We start from the raw sequence: 20,000 nt of genomic DNA, 5'->3' as shown, positions 1-20,000 counted from the left end.
TCATCATTATCACCACCACCACCACCACCATCATCATCATCACCAACACCATCATCATTATCACCACCACCACTACCATCATCATCATCACCAACACCATCATCATTATCACCACCACCACCATCCTCCTCCTCCTCATCAATCACTTTATTTACCAGCTGATGAGCATGACAGGTGTATTCAGAATCAGGAAAAAAAAGGAAAACTAGGAAAACCATCATTATATTGTTCAGCAGAAAATGGTTACGTCTCCATTCACTCATCATGCAACCCATTCACTACGAGGTCATGTTATTCATTTTATTCTCCCCGCCTCTGAAAAATTTATTCATCTCTGCCAGACCTTTCGTAGTGAAGGGGTTAATGAGTGAAGGCCTTACCTGACCTTACCTGTCCAGAAAACAAGTCTCTTCTAAGTAAAAAAAATAAAAATAAATAAAAAATCTTGTTTATGGAGAGCAAGAATAGTATTTAAAACACGTCATAGTACTGAAGGGGTTATAATTAAGTACAGGCTGCAGTGTGTGTGCGTGTGTTTGTGTGTGTGTGTGTGTGAGTTGAGAGGAAGAGAGATGTAATACAAGGTTGTGTGTGTGTGTGTGTGTGAGTGTGTGTGTGTGTGTGTGTGTGTGTTCAGTTACGTATCATTATTATCCACTGGCATTAGAATAACTTGGCTCATTGACTGTTCCTTGGGTCTGAGAGAGAGAGAGAGAGAGAGAGAGAGAGAGAGAGAGAGAGAGAGAGAGAGAGAGAGAGACTTCTGCACCAAGGGAGGCATTTTGTTTCTCCCGGAATATTACGTGAAACACAATACCCAACATGTTTCAGGCTCTTATAGTTTTTTTATTTTCTATGAATCCGTAATGCTGGAATAAAGTCCTACTTGATGTATTATTATTATTATTATTATTATTATTATTATCTCTGTATTGATGTTATTATTATTATTTTTATTATTGTTATTATTATCATTATTATTATTATTATTGCTATTATTATTATTATTATTATTATTATGGTATTTAATAATAATAATGATAATATAAGGTAAAAATAATGATCATCCTCATCCTGCTTTTTCATCAGTTGTGGGTGGGAAAAAGTGTGTGTGTGTGTGTGTGTGTGTGTGTGTGTGTGTATTAGCCAGACAGAGGGATAAAGTAAAAATAACCTAGTACAGAAGAAGAGAATTTAAGCATTGTCTTTCCACCGTTGCATCAAAAACCTCCAAAACTACCGAGTAACTTTTGCCAGGCTCTGTATACCTGTACCTACTCCCATGACATCATGTTCCCAACGCGAGGGACAGGAGGATGCAAAAGTTTGAGGACGCACTTATTTATGCACGCAGAAGACTCCAGTGCTCTCAGAAGTTTGTACGTAAGAAAGCAAGACTAAGAAGGGGTTAACATTTTTTCTTCATTATTAATAAAACAAAAATGGCAATTACTAGAATCTAAAAATCATTACCAAGGTGAGTAAAAAGCAGAGGTAATGATGAAATAGTTATAATCAGTGTTGGTAAAGGTAATTATATTCTCTTTAGTCCTAACAAAATGACTCTCTGTAACATCAGTTTAAGAAGTCTGCTAGTGGGAGTCAGCTTTCAGGAGTCAAAGCATCTATCAAGCAGTATTAAAGAAACTAAAAAAGTATGTACGTCTCCTCCAGCACTAGGAAACCAACGATTACAAATTAATTACTAGTCAAGACCATTATTAAAACCACTCAGAATCAACGTAACCAACAGCAATATAAAGGCGACAGTAAAAAAAAAAAAAAGTTAGCCCCTTTATTGGTGTGGTCAGTCTCTATCGCGTCAGAATTATCAGTCATCAGAGTCTGTCAAAACCTATATGAAAATCAGTCAAAATGAACACAAAGGACCGCCAGGCTAATCTCACAGTAATAAACATCAGTAATATGAAAGTTAACCCCTTCATTGGCTTTATCAATCACTATAGCGTCAGTATTAGTAGTCAAAACGAGTACATAGAGAAAAAAAAATCATTCTCGGCTTCTATTTTTGCTGAGAGAACTGCAATGGTTTCACAAGTTGGCTCGTAACAGGCCTTTGTGGGGAATTTGGTGGCTGTGGAAAGTTGGAGAGCACTGTTTCTCATAATGCTGTGTGTTTGGGATGTTTGTGTGTGTGGGACGGTTGTTAGTGTGTGTTTATGTTGTGCGCGGGGGGATTTTTTGTGTTGTGTGTGTGGGGGAGGGGGGCCGGTTTGAGTGTATGTGAGTGTTTTGTGTTGTGTGTGTGTGTGTGCATGAGCGTTGTTTGTGTGTTTATGTTTTGTGTGTATGTGGGTTTTGTGTGTGTGTGTGTGTGTGGGTGGGTGGGTTTTGTGTTTGTGTGTGTGCAGGAACGTTGTGTGTGTTTATGTTGTGTGTGTATGTGGGTTTTGTGTGTGTGTGGGTGTGTGAGGAAACTGTTCATTCACCCACACCTCTTACCTTCTTAACATAGGATCGGTAGTCGTACATGCCCATATTCCCCACCAGGAGGACCCGACCGTGTTCCAGCTCCCCGGGGAAGGGACAATACACTGGGGAGGAGATGGAGAATTAGTAGGGGGAGTTGGGGGAGGTGGTTTAGGGTGAGTGGGGGTTAAGTGAGGAAAGGACAGCACCCTTGGGAAGAGATGGGGAACTTTTAGTGGGGAAGTCTAGGGTGGGGAAGGGTGTGGGGTTGGGGAAAATTGACCCTTGCAGCCAGAGAGAAATTATAGTAGCCGCAGCGAGAAATGAACGCTGTGGTGGTGCAGGCGGGATGACCTGGGATTCCCCCACTGTTGCCATATCCACATGTCACCGACCATAGAGGTAGGATGTCACCGACCATCGGCCACCGCTGCAGCCCCGCTCCATGATCCTTACCCTGTGTCTCTGGCTTTCTCTTTCTCTCTCGGTTTCTATATAAACTGGTGTATTTCCGAAACTAATTATGAAATTATTATGACTTTTGTTCCACACCACCACTGAGGTAAAAATCAAGGAGAGTTTTCTGTATAAAGGTTTCCCCCCCTCCTAAATGTGGCATATGAGCGGGGGAGTGCGGCCTTGCCGATACCTCCGCCTGACCTATAATTATACACTCCCCAGAACTGACCTGCCCTCAGACAAGGGGGGGGGAAACCTTTATACAGAAAACTCTCCTTGATTTTTACCTCAGTGGTGGTGTGGAACAAAAGTCATAATAATTTCATAATTAGTTTCGGAAATACACCAGTTTATATAGAAACCGAGAGAGAAAGAGAAAGCCAGAGACACAGGGTAAGGATCATGGAGCGGGGCTGCAGCGGTGGCCGATGGTCGGTGACATCCTACCTCTATGGTCGGTGACATGTGGATATGGCAACAGTGGGGGAATCCCAGGTCATCCCGCCTGCCCCACCACAGCGTTCATTTCTCGCTGCGGCTACTATAGTGGCAGAGGTTAGGGAGATAATAGGGATAATAAGGAAACATTAGGGAATCATTATTGGGAAAAATGAGACACTATTTCTCACTTACTATGATATTATGTGTGGTTTAGGAAGACATCAGACAGGAAAAAATAAATCACAAATGAAAAATTGGAACGTGTAACAGCTCACCTGCATTCGCACCTGGGAGAGATATAGAGGGGGGGGGGGAAAGGTGAATAGTAGATAGATAGACAGAGAACCTACCTTCCTCGCATTTAGGGGTAGGCATAGTCCAGTTTCCGTAGTGGCACTGTGTTGTGGAGTTACCGATCAGGTGGTACCCGTCTTTACACCTGTACCTGGCCCATTTGCCGTGGTCCGTCTTCGGCGCGATCACCATTCCGTTACGGGGACGCTCAGGTAACTTTTTGCACCGCGCTGTTGATGAGAGAGAGAGAGGAGAGAGAGTGATTATAGGAGAGAGTGGACGGAAAGAGAGAGATTGTTAATAAGAGAGAGTGGACGGAAAGAAAGAGAGGAGAGAGTGAGTTACAATAGGAGAGAGTGGAAAGAGAGAGAGGACTGCGCTGTTGGAGAGAGAGGGGGAGGGGGGCGGAGGAAGGAAAGCTACAGAGAGAGAGAGAGAGGGATGAATGAAAGGTACAGGAAAAGAGAGACGAAACGAGACGAGAAAAAATTAATATCAGTGTTTACACCTTTAGCCACCTGCTTACCTGGCCGGAATCTTCAGTAATTAGCCCAGGTGTTGCTGCGCGAAAGGTAGAACACGATAAGAAGAGAGGAGAGGAAAATACGAAAAGGAATGAAGAACAGATGCAACAAAAAGAGATGCGGGCAGGTAAAAAAAATGGTCTTTTCAGCTTGAGTACTGTATTTCCTAACTTTTCACCTGCTTGTAATCAGCGTTGTTATTAATTAAGGTGTTATTGTATTATATATAGCAAGGGTGATAGAACTGAAATGTGAGAAGAGAGAAGAAGAAAATTGAGAGAGAGAGAGAGAGAGAGAGAGAGGGAGGAACAGGATTGGAAAACGCTTCATATTCGGTGTTTACAACTCCATCCGTCACTTCGCCTGGCTGACAACTCGGGTATTTAATTCAACGAAGATAGTGGATGAGATTAGGAAAGATGACAACTGAGGGAGGGTTAGGAGAGACGAGATGATAAGAGATAAGGGCTTGAGGTTATTATTTTCATATTTAGAGAGAAGGAAACGAGGGAGGGGGACGAGATAGAGTTACCTGTTAATCACCACCTCACCTGGCTGGCATCTCGGGTAATTAGTCCAGGTGCCATTGTAACACAGGGATGGCGCCAAACTGTACGCCAATTCGTAGTTCTCGTCGCACTGCACGTCCAGGGTGCTTCCGTGGTTGACCTGTGACCCCGAACGAGTCTTGTTGCGTAGTCTTCCGTGCTCGATGGTTGGCACGATGCACGGGGCTAGAGGGGGGGTTGAGGTCAAAGGTTAGAGGACAGGTACAGGTGTGGCGTCAGATATGGTGATCTATTTTAGCTATATATATCTGTTTTTGCTATCATTATCTTTTTTTACTATCGTTATCTGTTTCTGGTGCTATTATTAACTTTTCTTATTACAATTTTATCTGTTTTTGGGTGATAATAACGCTAGTTACTCTAATTTTATCTACATGCAAATTCTTATCTGTGTTAGCCTTCAGTGTGTTACTTGTGTTTTCCTACGTCACTGTCTCATATCTGGTCACTTGTCACCACGAGCATTGTTATCCGTTATCGACTTCTTTTATCTGTCAATAATTTCACCTTTGTCGCCTCGAGGATTGTCTTTGTTATCTGTTATCGTTATCTCTTGTTTGCCGGTCGCTAAGGTCACCTGAGTCACCTGTTTTATCATCTCATTTACCTGGCACAAGCTTGTTTGATCCTGTAATTACCAACTTTATGTGTCACTGTCCTTTCTGTCGCTGTGTTATCTCCTTATAGTTACTCTGTCACTAATTCGTGTCATCCTACCTGTTCTTATAATTCACGTTATCATTATCCTTTCATCTACTGTATCTGTTTATCTTTCATTATCACTGACTACTCGTCCGCCTCACTGTTTCTCCAATCTCTCTTTATCCACTTTGTTTTTCTTTATCGTTATCTTCTGGCAGTATCGTTACCTGTTTTATAAGTCATTATTATCTTATGCCACCATATTTACTCACCTTATCGGTCACTATCTCTACATGTCTTATCACCATCACATCCGGTCATATCTACCTTTATCTTTCACTGCTATAGCTTATCTGTCACTATCATCACTCTTCATTATCGTGCATCATAACTACTCGCACACCTATATTATCAGTCAGTATCTTATCTATAACTGCTTGTATTTCACTTATTACCTTATCAGTCTTGTCACATATCACTGTCTCTATCATGCTCCCTCAGCTGCTATAACGTATATCGCTATCATCACCCCTCTCTTCATTATCTTGCATCATTATTATACCTACGTTATCAGTCAGTATCTTATCTATAATTGCATATATTTCACTCATTATCTTATCAGTCATGTCACCTATCACTCTCTTTATCACGCTTCCACCTCTGCTGATATCTCTCTCCACCTATCCCCAGTCCAGCTCAGTCCATCCGCCTGATATAACAGTCTTAATGCAGTCTGATGGCCTGTCTGTGATCATTAGTTCCGATAGATTAAGTCTCATTACCTGCTATTAATAACTCGATATAATTAGTGTGTGGGTTGCAAGTGGACTTTGATAGGTCTGTTTGCAGTATTGAAGAGTAACTGTCCGACAAACATTGGAAAGCAAATCGGATCACAAAACACTACGGTTCTTTAACTTGGCCCAGATTTTCGTCCCTTTCTCGGTTCATTTCTCGTGGCTCAGTGATAAAAAGACAGTTCTGTGTGCTTGTACCTCCTTTCCATAGCACTTCTTCGTGACTAGCATCATATTCCAGTCTTAACTGCTACAGCTCAGCGTTCAAGACGGAGAGGGGAAAATTTTAGGCCAAGTCAAAGTGAAAAGAGTACACCAGAATGCGTGTACAGACGCGGACGCTGCTTCCTCTACACGCCATGGATTTCGGTGTAAATAAATAAATAAATAATGAGATTTCAATAATAGTCGGCTCACCTTTACCTGGCTTACGTGGTGAGATGTCAATTTAAGGCCAAGTTAGAAGAGACAGGGCGTATTATTATTATTATTATTATTGGTTATTTTGTCAAGATCTCTTTATGTTTTTTACAGTTTGGAGACAGTGTAAAGGAATATTTGTCCACCTCTGTGCATAATATTACTAGCCAGATATCCTAATGTTACTCGTAAAACTTGGTAAACAGCAAAATATCAGCTTAGCATTTAACCCTTTCGTTGCCTCGCTCACATTTACCTATTTCTATTCAGACTAACACCTGAAGGTTTTGTACAGGTGAGAGAAATCCTGTTAATTAAAAGACAAAAAAAAAAAAAAATACATCAATATAAATCCATCCGCTTCCCATCTCCCACTTCATAGCCTACCCTAAAATTGCCTCCTTTGTTAAATAAGATGCAGTGCGAAGTGCAGAAAAGTGGAGTAAAGTGCGATAAAGTGCAACAGGCGAAGATGCAGATATAAGAAAAAAGTACCGTGAGAGTGCACAGGTAAAAGTGGAAAATGTTGCTCTCTTTTTTTTTTAGGGGGGAGTGCCTACAGAACTGCCCAAAAATGTGTTTATGATATTGATGCTGGCTAAAAGTGCTGTGACAGACCATGAATAAAGTGCAGGGGGAGAGAACAGTGCAGGAGGGAAAGATGCAGAGAAGGAAGACAGATGCAGACAAGGAAAAAAAAGATGCAGAATGGAAATATCACGTTGATCTAATTTCCACGAGCGAATAATTGGCAGATGCGATTTTTTTTTATTTTTATTTGCAGCGTTACAGAAAAATTTGCTCGTTGGTAATGCGTAAAAATTCCTTGAAAAATGCTGGGAAGAAAATGTCATGTTGATCTAATTTTCATGGCGAATCACTGGGGGATGATTTTTTTTTTTTTTTTTTTTTTTTTTGTTAGAGAAAAATTTGTTCATTGGAGTGCATCGATAGTAAAAAAATGTCTTAAATATTATCTCTATGTATTTGAACGATGCTGGATAAAAAAAATATATAAAAAATAGCGTAGTAAATCAATGCACTTTTTAAAAAAATCTAGCAAACGTATCTATGAATATAAACGATACTGGATAACAAATATATATAAAACAGCGTAGCAGACCAGTACACTTAGATTATATAGATATGTATAGAACTCTAGAAAATATATCTACTTGTTATGACGATGCTGGATAAACAAAATAGATATATAAACAGTGTAATAGATAAATGCACTGAAACAAACACCGCAGTGGATCAATACAACTAAAAAAAAAACTAGTAAATATATCTATCTTCATGATGCTGGATAAAAAAGAAAAATAGATATATAAGTAGTGTAGTAGATGAATGCAGTTAAAGGCGTCCCACCTCTTGGCTGACACGGCATTCTGACCCTTAATGAGGTCATCCCAGGTCGCTCAATTGACACAGGTAGCAAGTGTTTACCTAGCGTCTCCCCTTGCCTCCCCTGGGCTCGTGGGAGGAGGAGGGATGGAGGGAGGAGAGAGAGCGAGGAGGATGGTAAGCGTAGGAGGAAGGAGAGAGGATGTAGAGAAGGAGAAAAAGGGAGGGAGAGAGGAAGATGGTAAGCATGGGAGGGAGGACGAGTGGAGGAATGAAAGGTAGGATGGAGGGAAGAGAGAGAGAGGGAGGAGGATGGGGGAGTACAGGTGGAGGAAAAAGAGGTGGGATGGAGAGAAGAAACAGAGAGGTCAGTAAGAGGGATGGATAATGGAGGGAGATGATGGGATGGAGAGAAGAGAAAAAAAGATTAGTGGAGGAGGAGGAGGGAAGAGGAGGAATGGAGAGAAGGAGAGGCATGATAGAGGGAAGGAGAGATAGGAGGTCCGTAAGAAAGGGAGGGAAGATAGGAGAAGGAGGATAGTTGGAGGAAGAGTGAGAAGCTAGGAAAGAGGAGAGGCAGGGAATCAGAGGTAAGAAAAGGGGTAAGATGAGAAGGAATAATTGAAGAAGAAAAGAGAGAGAGAGAAAAGGGTAAGTTGAGAGAGATAGGGTAGAGGGAAGGAGGGTAGGGAAGATTAGAGAGAGAGGGAGGGACACGATGGCAAGCGAAGGAGGGAAGATAGAGAGGTAGAGGAAAGGAGGAAGTGGATGATGAAGGGAAAGGGAGGTAGGGAAGGAAAGAGAGACAACGGAAGGAAGTAGAGAAGATTATGGAAGAGATATGGTGAGATTTATGGCATGAGAAGTGAGAGGGAGAAGAGAGGAGAGGAGGGGACGATGATAAAAGATAATGTTAGATTTATGGCTGGAGAGGGAGGAAAGAGGGGAGGACAGATAATGGGAAAGGAAGAGAAAAAGAAGAGGGAGAAAATGTGGGAGGAGGGGAGGAAAAAGAAGAGTGAGGGAGGAGGGAAAAAGAAGTGAGAAGAGCACGAGAGAGAGCCATAAAGGGAAATAAGTGATGTTAGGAAAGGGAGAGGCGGAAAAGAAAGGGAGGGAGAAGAGAAGGAGAGGTAGGAAAAAGGAGAGAAAAAATATAAAAGGAGAAAAATGGAAAGGAGGGAAATGGAGGAGAGGGAGGAAAAAGAAAGAAATTGTAGAGAGAAGGAGGGGTAAGAATACTGGGGAAAGAAGAGGATTGAAAGATATAGAAAGAAGGGAAGGAGAAGAAGGAAAGAGGTAAGGAGAAGAAATGGAGAAGTGTATGTGAGACGGGAAGATAAGTAATATGAAAATAAGGAAAGGATATGCAGGGAAAGAAAATATGAGAAAGGAATGAAAGATATAGATAGATCTATCTATCTATCTATCTATATACCTAGGCTGCTTCCCCCAAGGAAAGGGAGGTAGCCGAGACAGGACGACACACTCTCCATTTACTCATCCATTCAAACACATTCATTCGCATCTTAGCTCCAAAGGGGAGAACGGACAGATCCTCACCGCATCACACCGCACAAGGGTCAACTGCGCAATGCAATCAGTGACATCCGCAGCAGGGCCCGACAGCAGAACTGGTTTACCCCTGCCACATCATAACAGACCCATCCCCTTACCCGCACCTGACCTGACTAGCTGATCAGACCGGGAGAATATCCCCTCAGGGCTGCGTCATCACTTATTCATTCACAATTTCTCTCCATTTATTTCTGTCACGGACAGCCACTCTTCCTTGCTCAACAGACATCCCTCTCGCATCCAGCGCTCTCTTCACACTGTCCATCCATCCTATTCGTGGTCTTCCTCTCAGCCTTACACCTCTCACATCAGATCTAGTTATCTTTTTCACCAATCGCTCATTATCCATTCTCTCCATATGCCCAAACCATTGCAACACCCTCTGCTCAACTCTACCAGCCATCTCCCGAACAACTCCAGTTCTCCTTCGCACTTCATCATTTCGCACTCGATCCATACGCGTCACTCCACACATACTCCTCAGACATCTCATCTCATCATTACATTCAAACTTTTCCTCTCTGCTACACCCATATTCCATGTTTCAGCCCCATATAATGCAGTCGGTACCACAACACCCTCATACAGCCTTCTCTTTACATCCATTCTAAGCGAACGACATTTAAACACTTTTTTATTTTCTCCCAGCACCTTTCCTACTTCATTTATTCTAAACTTCACTTCTGCATCTATTCTTCCATCCACAGCAACATGTGACCCTAGATATTTAAAACAATCTACCTCCTCAAGCAACTCACCATTCAAAACTATATTCATCCCCCTACCATCTATCAACCTCGTACACTTCATCACTTTACTCTTATTCTCATTTACTTTCAATTTCCTCCTTTCACACACCCTTCCAAACTCCTCTACCAACTGTCTCAATCTCTCCTCTGAATCAGTCATAGATAGATAGATAAATAAATAGATGGATGGATGGAAGGAGAGAGAGAGAGAGGGGGGGGTGGAATATGTATGGAAAGAGAAGTGTAATTTGGTAGGAAAGGATGGGGAAAGAGGAGAAAAAAGGTAGAAGAAGGGGAGGAAGACGATAAGAGAGAAAGTGGAATGGAAACTATAAAAATTAGAGAAGGAGAAATGGTGAATACACGAAGAATAGGGGAAAAGATAACTGAGAATAGAAGAAATGCGAAATAAGTAGCATAAATAAAGGTGATAAGAAAAATAGGAGGGGAGAAAAATGTGAGCAGAAGGAAGCAAAGTAACATGAGGAAATGAGGGAATGAAGAGGAAGGGGAGGGAAAAGGGGAAATGAAGAGGGAAGTGAAGAGGGAGAGACTGATTGAGAAAAGAAGGTACATAGACAGACGGGAGGAGAGAGAGAGAGAGAGGAAATTGGGTGATTAAGAATTCACGAGTGTAGAAGAGGAGGAGGAGAGAAAAGGAAAGAAAGGTGGAGAATGAGATAGATAAACTGAGATAGATAGATAGAGCGAGGGAGGGAGTGGGTGAGGAGGAGTAAAAGGAAAAAAAAAAGGAAACGAAAGGAAAGATGAAATTGATATGATGAAATTGATATACAAATAGAAAGAAACTGAGCTAGAGATAGATAGACAGATAGATAGAGGGGGAGGAGTAAGAGATGAAAAGGAGGGAACTAAAGGAAACAGCAGGAAGGGAAGGGGAAGGATAGAAGGAAAATCTTTAGGATATGAAGAAAATAAATAGAGGGAAAAAGAAGACAAGGACAGGTTGAAAATTAAATCTGGAAAAGAGTTCATTGAGATTTAGTCGGGAGAGAAATATAGTTAAAAATATTTTGAAATAAAAGAATATGAGAAAAAAAAAAATAAGAGTAAAAATATACATACTTGTAAATAATAATTCAGGGTCAAGGAATGTCAAAACTTTAATAAAATAATAAAAGAAGACAAGAAATAAGTTAGAATTATGAATGGTGAAAAAAAAAAGTTACAATTAGCTTTCAAAAATTTTCAGGACAAAGGAATGCGTCAAAAAATTGTCAGGAAAGGAGTATAGGCCAAAAAATAAGGCTAAAGAAAAGGAAAAAATGAATCTGGGCAAATTATTACTTTTAAAAATGTACCATGGTTGACGAATGGGGAAAAAATCCACCTGCGTTAATTAAGAGGAAAAAAATATCGATAAAAAAATAGGTCAAAAAATAAATCCGGTTAAAAAATCTAATTAAAGCAAGGAAGCCGTCAGGGCAAAAGAACAGGTAAAACAAAATTTAAAGTGAGAGGATAAGAAAAAAAAAGAGTCATCAAGAAACGGCAGAATTAATGAATTTGTTTGTAAGAAAATGAAGTCAGGGTAAGAGAGTAGACCCGAAAGCTATAGTCCTTTTACCTTAACTTGGCCCAGGTTTGTGTCCTTTTGCGGCTTAATTTACGTAGCTGTGAATATGACTACGATGGCACTAGATCCTTCCCATAGCACTTGGTGTGAGTAGCATCGTAGTCTAGTGCTAATCGATTATTACAGCACAGCATTGAAGGTGATGTGATGGCTTGTTTTTTTTGGCCAAGTTAGAGTAAAAGGGGTATAATCACCGTCTCTGCATCCAAGCCACTCACCCAGGCAGGACGGGAGCGGCTTACTCCAGGAGCCATCGGCCTGGCAAACGGAGGACTGGCTTCCCTCGATGGTCATGTTGGGGTAGCACCTGAAGATGATGGAGGAGCCCAAGGAGGTGCCCTGGGTTATGTTGTCCAGCCACCCGTTGGACAGGTGGCCCGGGTGTCCACAGTCGATCTCTGTTGTGTGTGGCAGATTGGTGGCCGTGCGGGTTTGGAGTGGGTGTAGGGGGGTGGGTGCGGCTGGGCGGGAGGGGTGTGTGTGTGTGGGTGTGTTTGCCGGTTCACAGTCGATCTCTGTTGTGTGTGGCGGATTGGTGGCCGTGCGGGTTTGGAGAGGAGGGGTGTGTGTGGGTGTTTGTCGGTCGTTGGCTGGGGGTGTGGGTTTTTGGTTTATCGTTGTGCTGGTTTTGTGTGTGTGTGTGTGTGTGTGTGTGTGTGATTGGTTTTGGTGGGGCTTTGGTCAGGTGGCTTTTACTCTCGTGTTGTGGAGTGGCAGACTGATTGATGTTTTTTTTTTTTTTTTTTTTTTTTTTTTTTTTTTTTTGCGAAGTGGCTTTAGACTACTAGTGGCTTTGGTTGACAGGATTGGTTTGGTGTGGTTTATCAGAGATGTGGTTGATCTTATGTGGGAAAAAAATGGTGTGGTGTGGTGTGGTTTTTAAGGAGGACTGGTGTGGAATGGGTGGTGTGACTAGAAAGTGGGGAAGGTGTGGCAGGGGATGTGGTGGTGTGGTAGGACAGGTGTTGTGAGTAAAAGTGGGGTTGATGTGTTGGTTTTCTTAAGGTGGTGTGACTGGTATGGCACCTTGGGAACACAACTGGTATAATGACCCTACGAACTGGGATTGGTGGTGTTGATGGACTGACGGTATTACTGGTGTGGTGTTGAGTTATAAGAAGCGAGGCTGGTGACAAATATGCCCCTTGGTATTGTAGCTGGTAAGATGTGGCTAAGAAGTGGTATAGGTGGTATTGTTAGGCTGGTGGTATTACTGGCATAGTCTCCAATCTGTTACGAATTGAACTGATGGTGTGACGTGGTGGTGTGGTGCCTAAAATCTGGGATAGGTGGTGTGACTGGTAATGCAGTGAAGTCTACACCTGTCTATAGTTCGTTTACCTTAACCTGGGTGGAAGTTTTCGTCATTTTCCAGCTTACCTAACAAAATATAACACTACTATTTCTGCTCCTCATCCTTTGTTTGGCTGGTGAAATAATGATCGTCAAGTGCTAGAGAGACAGACAGACAGAAGAGACAGCACACACACACACACACACACACACACACACACACACACACACACACAGAAAAAACAGGAGAGGTAAGAGAGAAAGCAAACAGTAGCAAGCAGAAATGTAACCAAACTTGAACACCGTATCTTGGAGAAAAAAAAAAAAAAAAAAAAAAAAGAGAGAGAGAGAGAAAAAAAGCGCTACTTAAGTGGTGAAATGGGCAAGTGGAAGGAGGGGTGGGGGGTTGAGCCATCACTTATTTCGCGTGTAATTTCGCGCGCAAAGTGGCGAAGTTGGCGGTAATGTCGAGCGGGAGTGGGGAAGTTGGCGCGGTGGGGAATAATTGATAAAGTGGAGCGAGAGGCTGGTTGTGGATTGAAATGGAGGGGTTTGTGGAAGCCTGTGTTTTGGAGCCATTATCACGAGATGTCTTTCCTCAGCCGCGATAAATCGTCTGGTGGTACAAAGAATAAGATGAATAAAATCGTCCGGTGGCAGAAAGAACAAGATAAAATCGTCTGGTGGTACAAAGAATAAGATGAATAAAATCGTCTGGTGGTACAGTTAATATGAATAAAATCCTCTGGTGGTACAAAGAATAAGATGGATAATCTGATGGTACTGAGAATAAGATGAATAAAATCGTCTGGTGGTACAAAGAATAAGATGAATAAAATCGTCTGACTACAAAAATATGAATAAAATCGCCTGTTGGTATAAAGAATAAGATGAATAAAATCGTCCCCTTCTGTTCTGAGAAACTTCTTGGAAGGTGACTGAACTTTGAGGAATTCCACGTGAAGGAGTATCGTCTCTCTCTCTCTCTCTCTCTCTCTCTCTCTCAGGCGACCTCGTTAGTATTGAACTCCGTAAAAATAAAGCAAAGAAAAAAGATAGAAAGAAGCCTATATCAAGCCCCTTCATTTCGAAAAAAAAAAAAATCATCTGGGTATAGCAAGATTAAAATACCAAGCACACAGTCGGTCTGAAAGGGTTTGGTGGACGTGCGTGCGTGTGTGTGTGTGTGTGTGGTTGCCTTGGAGGATTCACAGGGAGGTGGGTTTCGGAGTTTGGCGAGTTAGTAAGTTTGAGTTGAGGGTTTCGTCTTTCCTTGCCAACTCGGTCCTGGTCCCTGAGTCGATCCGGGTTGGGTTGCCGTGACTTGGAATGACCTGTTGTGACCTGGTGTTTGCTTGCCTTGACCCCTCCGGCTTTGGGTTTGATGTGTACTGGGATATTTTGTTTTTGAGTTGTTATGATTAGTTTGGGTGAGTGGCTGATGAGTTTGTGAAGCCTGTTTGACATGCGTACGATTGGGCTTGGATAAGTTAAGGTGATCATAGTCTAATTAGAATATCAGGTTAATTAGAGGAAATATGTCTTAAGTTCGTATTATTACCACTGTTACTACTACTACTACTATTTTTACTATTATTATTACTACTACTACTTCTGTATGATATGTGTGAAGTTTCTGTGGGATAATGTCTTTTGTTTCTGTGTGTGGCAAAGAATTAGTGTGACAATAAAAAAAAGGTGTCGTATACCATTTACTTGATCGACAGGTGTTAGTGTATTATTGGTGTAGATTTTATGATTGTGGTTTTTATTTTATCGTTCACTTTTGCACTGGGATCGGTTACAGTGCATTTAGGTCAGTTTGATATGTTTGTTGTTTTGTGATGCATAGCGAGGGATAGTTAGGTCATGAATTTTGATAAGGGATGAACGAGTAATTGGTGTGTCTCTGGCTTTTGGGTCAGGATTTGTTGCTCTAACTGGGCTAATAACGAGAGATATTTAATTGAGTCTGATATGCATGTATTTTGAAAAGATATTTGGGTAACGATGCTCTGGCGTTACTTTCCTTATTTGTGCTTTTTTCTGGCTTTAGCTTTATTTTTTGTTGCTTTGTAAGTGGAAGATAACATGATAAATAGGTCAATTTGATATGCATTGATTTTGAAAGGGATATCTGAGTAACTTGATGTTCTGGCTCTTGTTTCATTATTTGTGTTTTTTCGTATTAAAATCCATTACAGTGGGTATGCATGTAGGTGAAGTGTTTTTATAGCCACGTATTTTGCTGATTGTGTTTGTGTGACTGGCTTTTGCTCCATTGGTTTCACATCCAGTATTTACGCATTTGGGTCAGTTTGATATGCAGGTATTTTGATTACCTTGCTCGAGTGATTGTTATGGCTCTTGCTTTAGTTTATTTATTTATTTATTCGTTTATATTACTGCTTGCTGTTGGAATCAGAAACACTAGGTATGCGTTCAGGTCAGGTGTCCCACATCCAACGCCTGTGTGTGTGTGTGTGTGTGTGTGTGTGTGTGTGTGTGTGTGTGTGTGTGTGTGTACATGGAAGAAGGAACCTAAGGCCAGAAGCTCGCAAGATTATTCCCTCCAAGTAAAAAACAAAAACAAGCTAACAGAGCGAAATTCAAGTGTGATGGTCATTTGAGTATGATTGGGTCAGACAGGGGAAAGTATGTGTATGTTTTCAGGGTAACACACACCACCTTTGACAACAGAACACGTGTATGTAATTAAGGACAGGTAGTAATAAAAATCGTGGGTATCTAGCTTCGACCTTGTGTATTCTTACGTATGGTTTGGTTATACTTCATGTGTTGGTGATATACGTATGATTAGATGGCATAAAACAGGTGTATATTTTTAGGTTAGTGCCCACACCACCTTTAAAATGATAATAAGTGTACGATTTTAAGTGAAGATAAAATGACAGGTGTGATAATCAAAAGTGTACCTGTATGAGTTAATTACGGGGGAGACCAGGTGTAAATTCTTAGATTATTTTCCACACCACCTTAATAAATAGTAAGTATAATTTTAAGTGTGAAAATAAAATCCCAGGCGTGTCTTTAAGTTTACCTGTATGTGTTGAGTATATGGGGGTGATCAGGTGTATATATTTAGGTCAGTACCCACACCACCTTCAAAGAAAAAAAAAATAAGTGTATAATTTTGAGTGTGTGAAAGTAAAATCTCAGGTGTTAATGATGAGTGTACCTGTATGAATTAATTAGAGGAGGAACAGGTGTAATTTGTTAAGGCACACACCACCTTAACCTTCACCTCACTCACCTCATTCACCTGGACTCACGGGACAGGTACGGTACAGGTATAGGAATTGCATTCTCGTCCACTTCCACCCCTAGCACCTTTCCCTAAGCGATTTAGTCCGAATATTGCACCGTAATATTCTCTTGTATGTAACGTAACGCATTCTAACACTGATTTAGTCAGCATTAGGAACATACAAAAGGAATATTAGGATCCATATGCAGAAATAAACAAGCTAGGAATGAGTACTAGAGATTATTCTAAGCTGTCGAGAATTAGACCATAGACGGAAGAAAACCGGGGTACAATTTGGATTCAACCATGCGCGAAAAAAATACATAAAAAAAAAAAATGTAAGGGAAAGCCAAAGCCATAGGTCACTTACCGGATATTGAGTACTGAGAGAAGGTACTGAAATTTGTTTGAAAGGTTAATTATACTGACTCATGCAGTGGTTAACATGAGGAGAAGTTGGTATCGTCATGCAAGGGGGTTTTATGCGTGAGGATACTAAATAGGCGTGCATTAACCCCTTCACTACGAGCAGTTCCCCCAAGCTGAATGAAATAGTTGGGGTTATTACTATTATTATTATTATTATTATTATTATTATCATTATTTTTATCGCTGCTGCTACTGCTACTACTACTACTGGCATCATCATTATCATTATGCAACAAATATATCAGTGAAAGGCGTCATCGCACTGAAAGGGTTAATACTGATAATATCCACACTCTTCACAGTGAGAGGCTTTCCCTAAATGTTGTTAATTAAACCTTGTATAACCTGAATAAATTGCGTCATCGTACTGAAGGGGCTGATCATGCAGAAGTGTAAAGTGCGAAGGTCATACAAGGAATCGAATATCCATGCAATGAAAGCTGCACGTCAGAGCAACATTCATGCAGTGCTAATCCTTGCAGAGAGGTTGCACAAGTGTGTAAAATTAGTCATGCAACTGAGGTGATGAAAGAAGTAAGAGAAGAGTGATTTTTCTTTTATTTCGTGCAAGGAGACGTGTATGATTTATCTCGAGTTTTATATTTAAAATTCTCTCTCTTACCATTTATTTTTTACTTTGTCTAACTACGACTTCCTGTCACCTGTTTTGTTTTTATCTCGTGATTGCCTGTGTCTCTTACCTTTTATTTTTACTTTCTCTAATTTCATCTTCCTGTCACCTGTTCTATTTTTCTCTTTCGTGGTTACCTGTCGCCATATGTTGCCCCCTAATTACCTGGCTAATTATACCTGCTTGAATTTCATCTCGATATAACTCACCTGCCTTTTTCTTACCATTTATTACCTCCTCTAATCCTGTCTTCCTGTCACCTGCTTTGTTTTTCTCTTGTGGTTACCTGTCACCATATTCCTGCCCCTCATTATCCACCTACTGATTACCTGGCTAATTTTACCTGCCCAAATTGCACCTGTTTTCCTCCAGCCTAATTATCCTCTCCCCAGGTAGCCATCAGCCTCATCCTTTCATCATGTCATTTTCGTCTTATATTTTTTTAACTCTTCCTCTTTTCCTACTGTGTTTTTTTTTCTTTATTTTTTTTTTCGCTTAATTTAGTCTGCCTTTTAGTCTCATTTTCTTATCTATAGTTTTTTTTATCACCTTCCTGTCACTCGTCTTTTTTTTTCTTCATCTTTTCTCTGCCTCAGGTCATTCCAAACTTTTCCTTCTGCCTTGTTCATGCATCTCATCTTTTCCCTGTTTTGTTGCTTATTTTTTGTGTTTATTCCTGATTTCTTCCATGTTTTGCCTCTAATTCTTTTCCTTCTCTTTTTCTTACCAATTTTGCTCTTTCCTTTTTACTTGATTATCTCTCCCCGTTTTCCTTTTCTAATTTTCCTTATCATGTTATCCTTTTCTTCTGGGTTTTTCTGTTCATCATGTCTTCCTTTTTCACTTTCCCCCACTTCTCTCTCTCTCTCTCTCTCTCTCTCCCTCTCTCTCTCTCTCTCTCTCTCTCTCTCTCTCTCACTCCTCGTATTGCCTTTCACATCTTCCAGTTTCTTCCACTCCTACCTCTCTACCCCTTCCTCCTCCTCCCCAGCCTCATCCTCCTACTCCTTCTCCTCCTCTTCCTCTCTGCAAAACAACTCTATCTTCCTGCTCTCGTTTTCTCTTCCATTATGCTGTCGATCCACACAGAAACGTACCCCCTCCCCTTCACTCCCTTTCTTCTCTTCCCCCTTCCTTCTTACTCTCTCCTCTTCTCTTTTTCCTACCCCCTCTCCTCTTCTTTTTCCCCTCCCTCTCTCCTCTCTCTCTCCTCTTTCCTCTTCTTCCTCCCCCCTCTCCTCATTCCCTCTTTCTCCTCCTCTCCCTTCCCCTCCTCTTACTCCTTCACTCCCCCTCTTCTCTCCCCTTCTCTTCCCCTTAACCTCCCTCTTTCTCCATCCATCCATCCTTCTCCATTTCCCCCTTCCCTCCCCTCTCTCTATCCCCTCCTTGTGTTCCTCTTTCCCTCCCGTCTCCCTTCCACTTCCTCTATACCTTCTCTCCATCCCCTCTTCTTTCTCTTTCCTCTCCTACTCCTTTCTTCCTTCCCTCACCTCTCCTCTTCCCTCCTTCCCTCATCTCTCCTCTTGCCTCACTTCCCTCCTTCCCTCTTCCCTCTCATTCCCCTCACCCGGTATATAGAACACAAGACCCTGTATACATGTACGTAAAATTTTTCGGTAGGGCAGAATGAAAACAAAGAAAAGAAGAAAAAGAAAAACGAAAATAAAGAACGAATGAAGGAAAAAAAAACAATAATGACGTATGTGATAAGAGAAAAAAAGATCTTTCTCCTTGCTGTGATAAAAAAAAAAAAGTTGATTATTAGCTGGGTCTGGAAAATATCGCTATAATCTAGAAATTACACACACACACACACACACACACACACACACACACACACACACACACACACTTACATCGTCCCTTGTGCATTAGCAAATTAAATCACATCTGGTAAAAATATACGTTGCAAGACAAAAATCTCTATAATCACAGGCACGACAGAGAGAATTATATGTAAAATTACTCAGGTGTATTAAATGAAAAATTAATCAGAAGTTGTTGAAGGGAAAAATTTATTTATTACCGGACTAAAAAAAAAAAAAAATCCATGACCTTAATTACAACAATGCAATGGCTACAAAAAAAAATGGTATAAATTGTTGATATCGCTCTAGTTATTATTGAAGGAAAAAAAAACTGCTATAACTTGCACGTAATGATCACTCGTTCGTCATTACCACACGAGATTATAGGTGAAGGGAAAAGGTGATTAATGAGGGGAAGTAATTGTGGCGAATTTAATTACAATGAATTATATTACCTGTTATAGATGAAGGGAAAATGTAACTAATGAAATAAATGAAACAAATTATAGAGACTTTATTTACAATGAAAATATTACCTGTCAAAGTTATAGATGAAGGGAATAGGTAATTAAGGGAAGAAAATATAGCTATTAAGTACAGTGAAAATATTGCCTGTGAAAATGATAGATGAAGGCAAAGGGTAATTAATAATGGGAACAAAATTATAACGACTTTTAATTACAATGAAAATATTACCTGTCGTGATTATAGGTGAGGAGAA

The 20,000-nt window shown here is 40.8% G+C and overlaps 1 protein-coding gene across 1 annotated transcript in view; it reads right to left on the bottom strand.

Moving 5' to 3' along the window:
• The window catches only part of Hasp (Hig-anchoring scaffold protein), a 137,778-nt gene that overhangs the window by 22,739 nt on the left and 95,039 nt on the right, over window positions 1–20,000 (bottom strand). The window contains exons 10-12 of the mRNA XM_080285677.1: window positions 4,700–4,882; window positions 3,681–3,854; window positions 2,464–2,555 (exon numbers count right to left, since the gene is read on the bottom strand). Of these exons, the coding sequence (XP_080141803.1) occupies window positions 2,464–2,555; window positions 3,681–3,854; window positions 4,700–4,882 (449 nt within the window). The remainder of the gene's footprint in view (window positions 1–2,463; window positions 2,556–3,680; window positions 3,855–4,699; window positions 4,883–20,000) is intronic.

This window comes from Coenobita brevimanus, chromosome 107, assembly GCF_032717465.1.
Source record: "Coenobita brevimanus isolate Jiangsu-jjx chromosome 107, ASM3271746v2, whole genome shotgun sequence".
NCBI classification, from domain to species: domain Eukaryota; kingdom Metazoa; phylum Arthropoda; class Malacostraca; order Decapoda; family Coenobitidae; genus Coenobita; species Coenobita brevimanus.
Note: the sequence above shows the minus strand (reverse complement) of the source record. Positions and strands in the feature narration are given on the sequence as shown.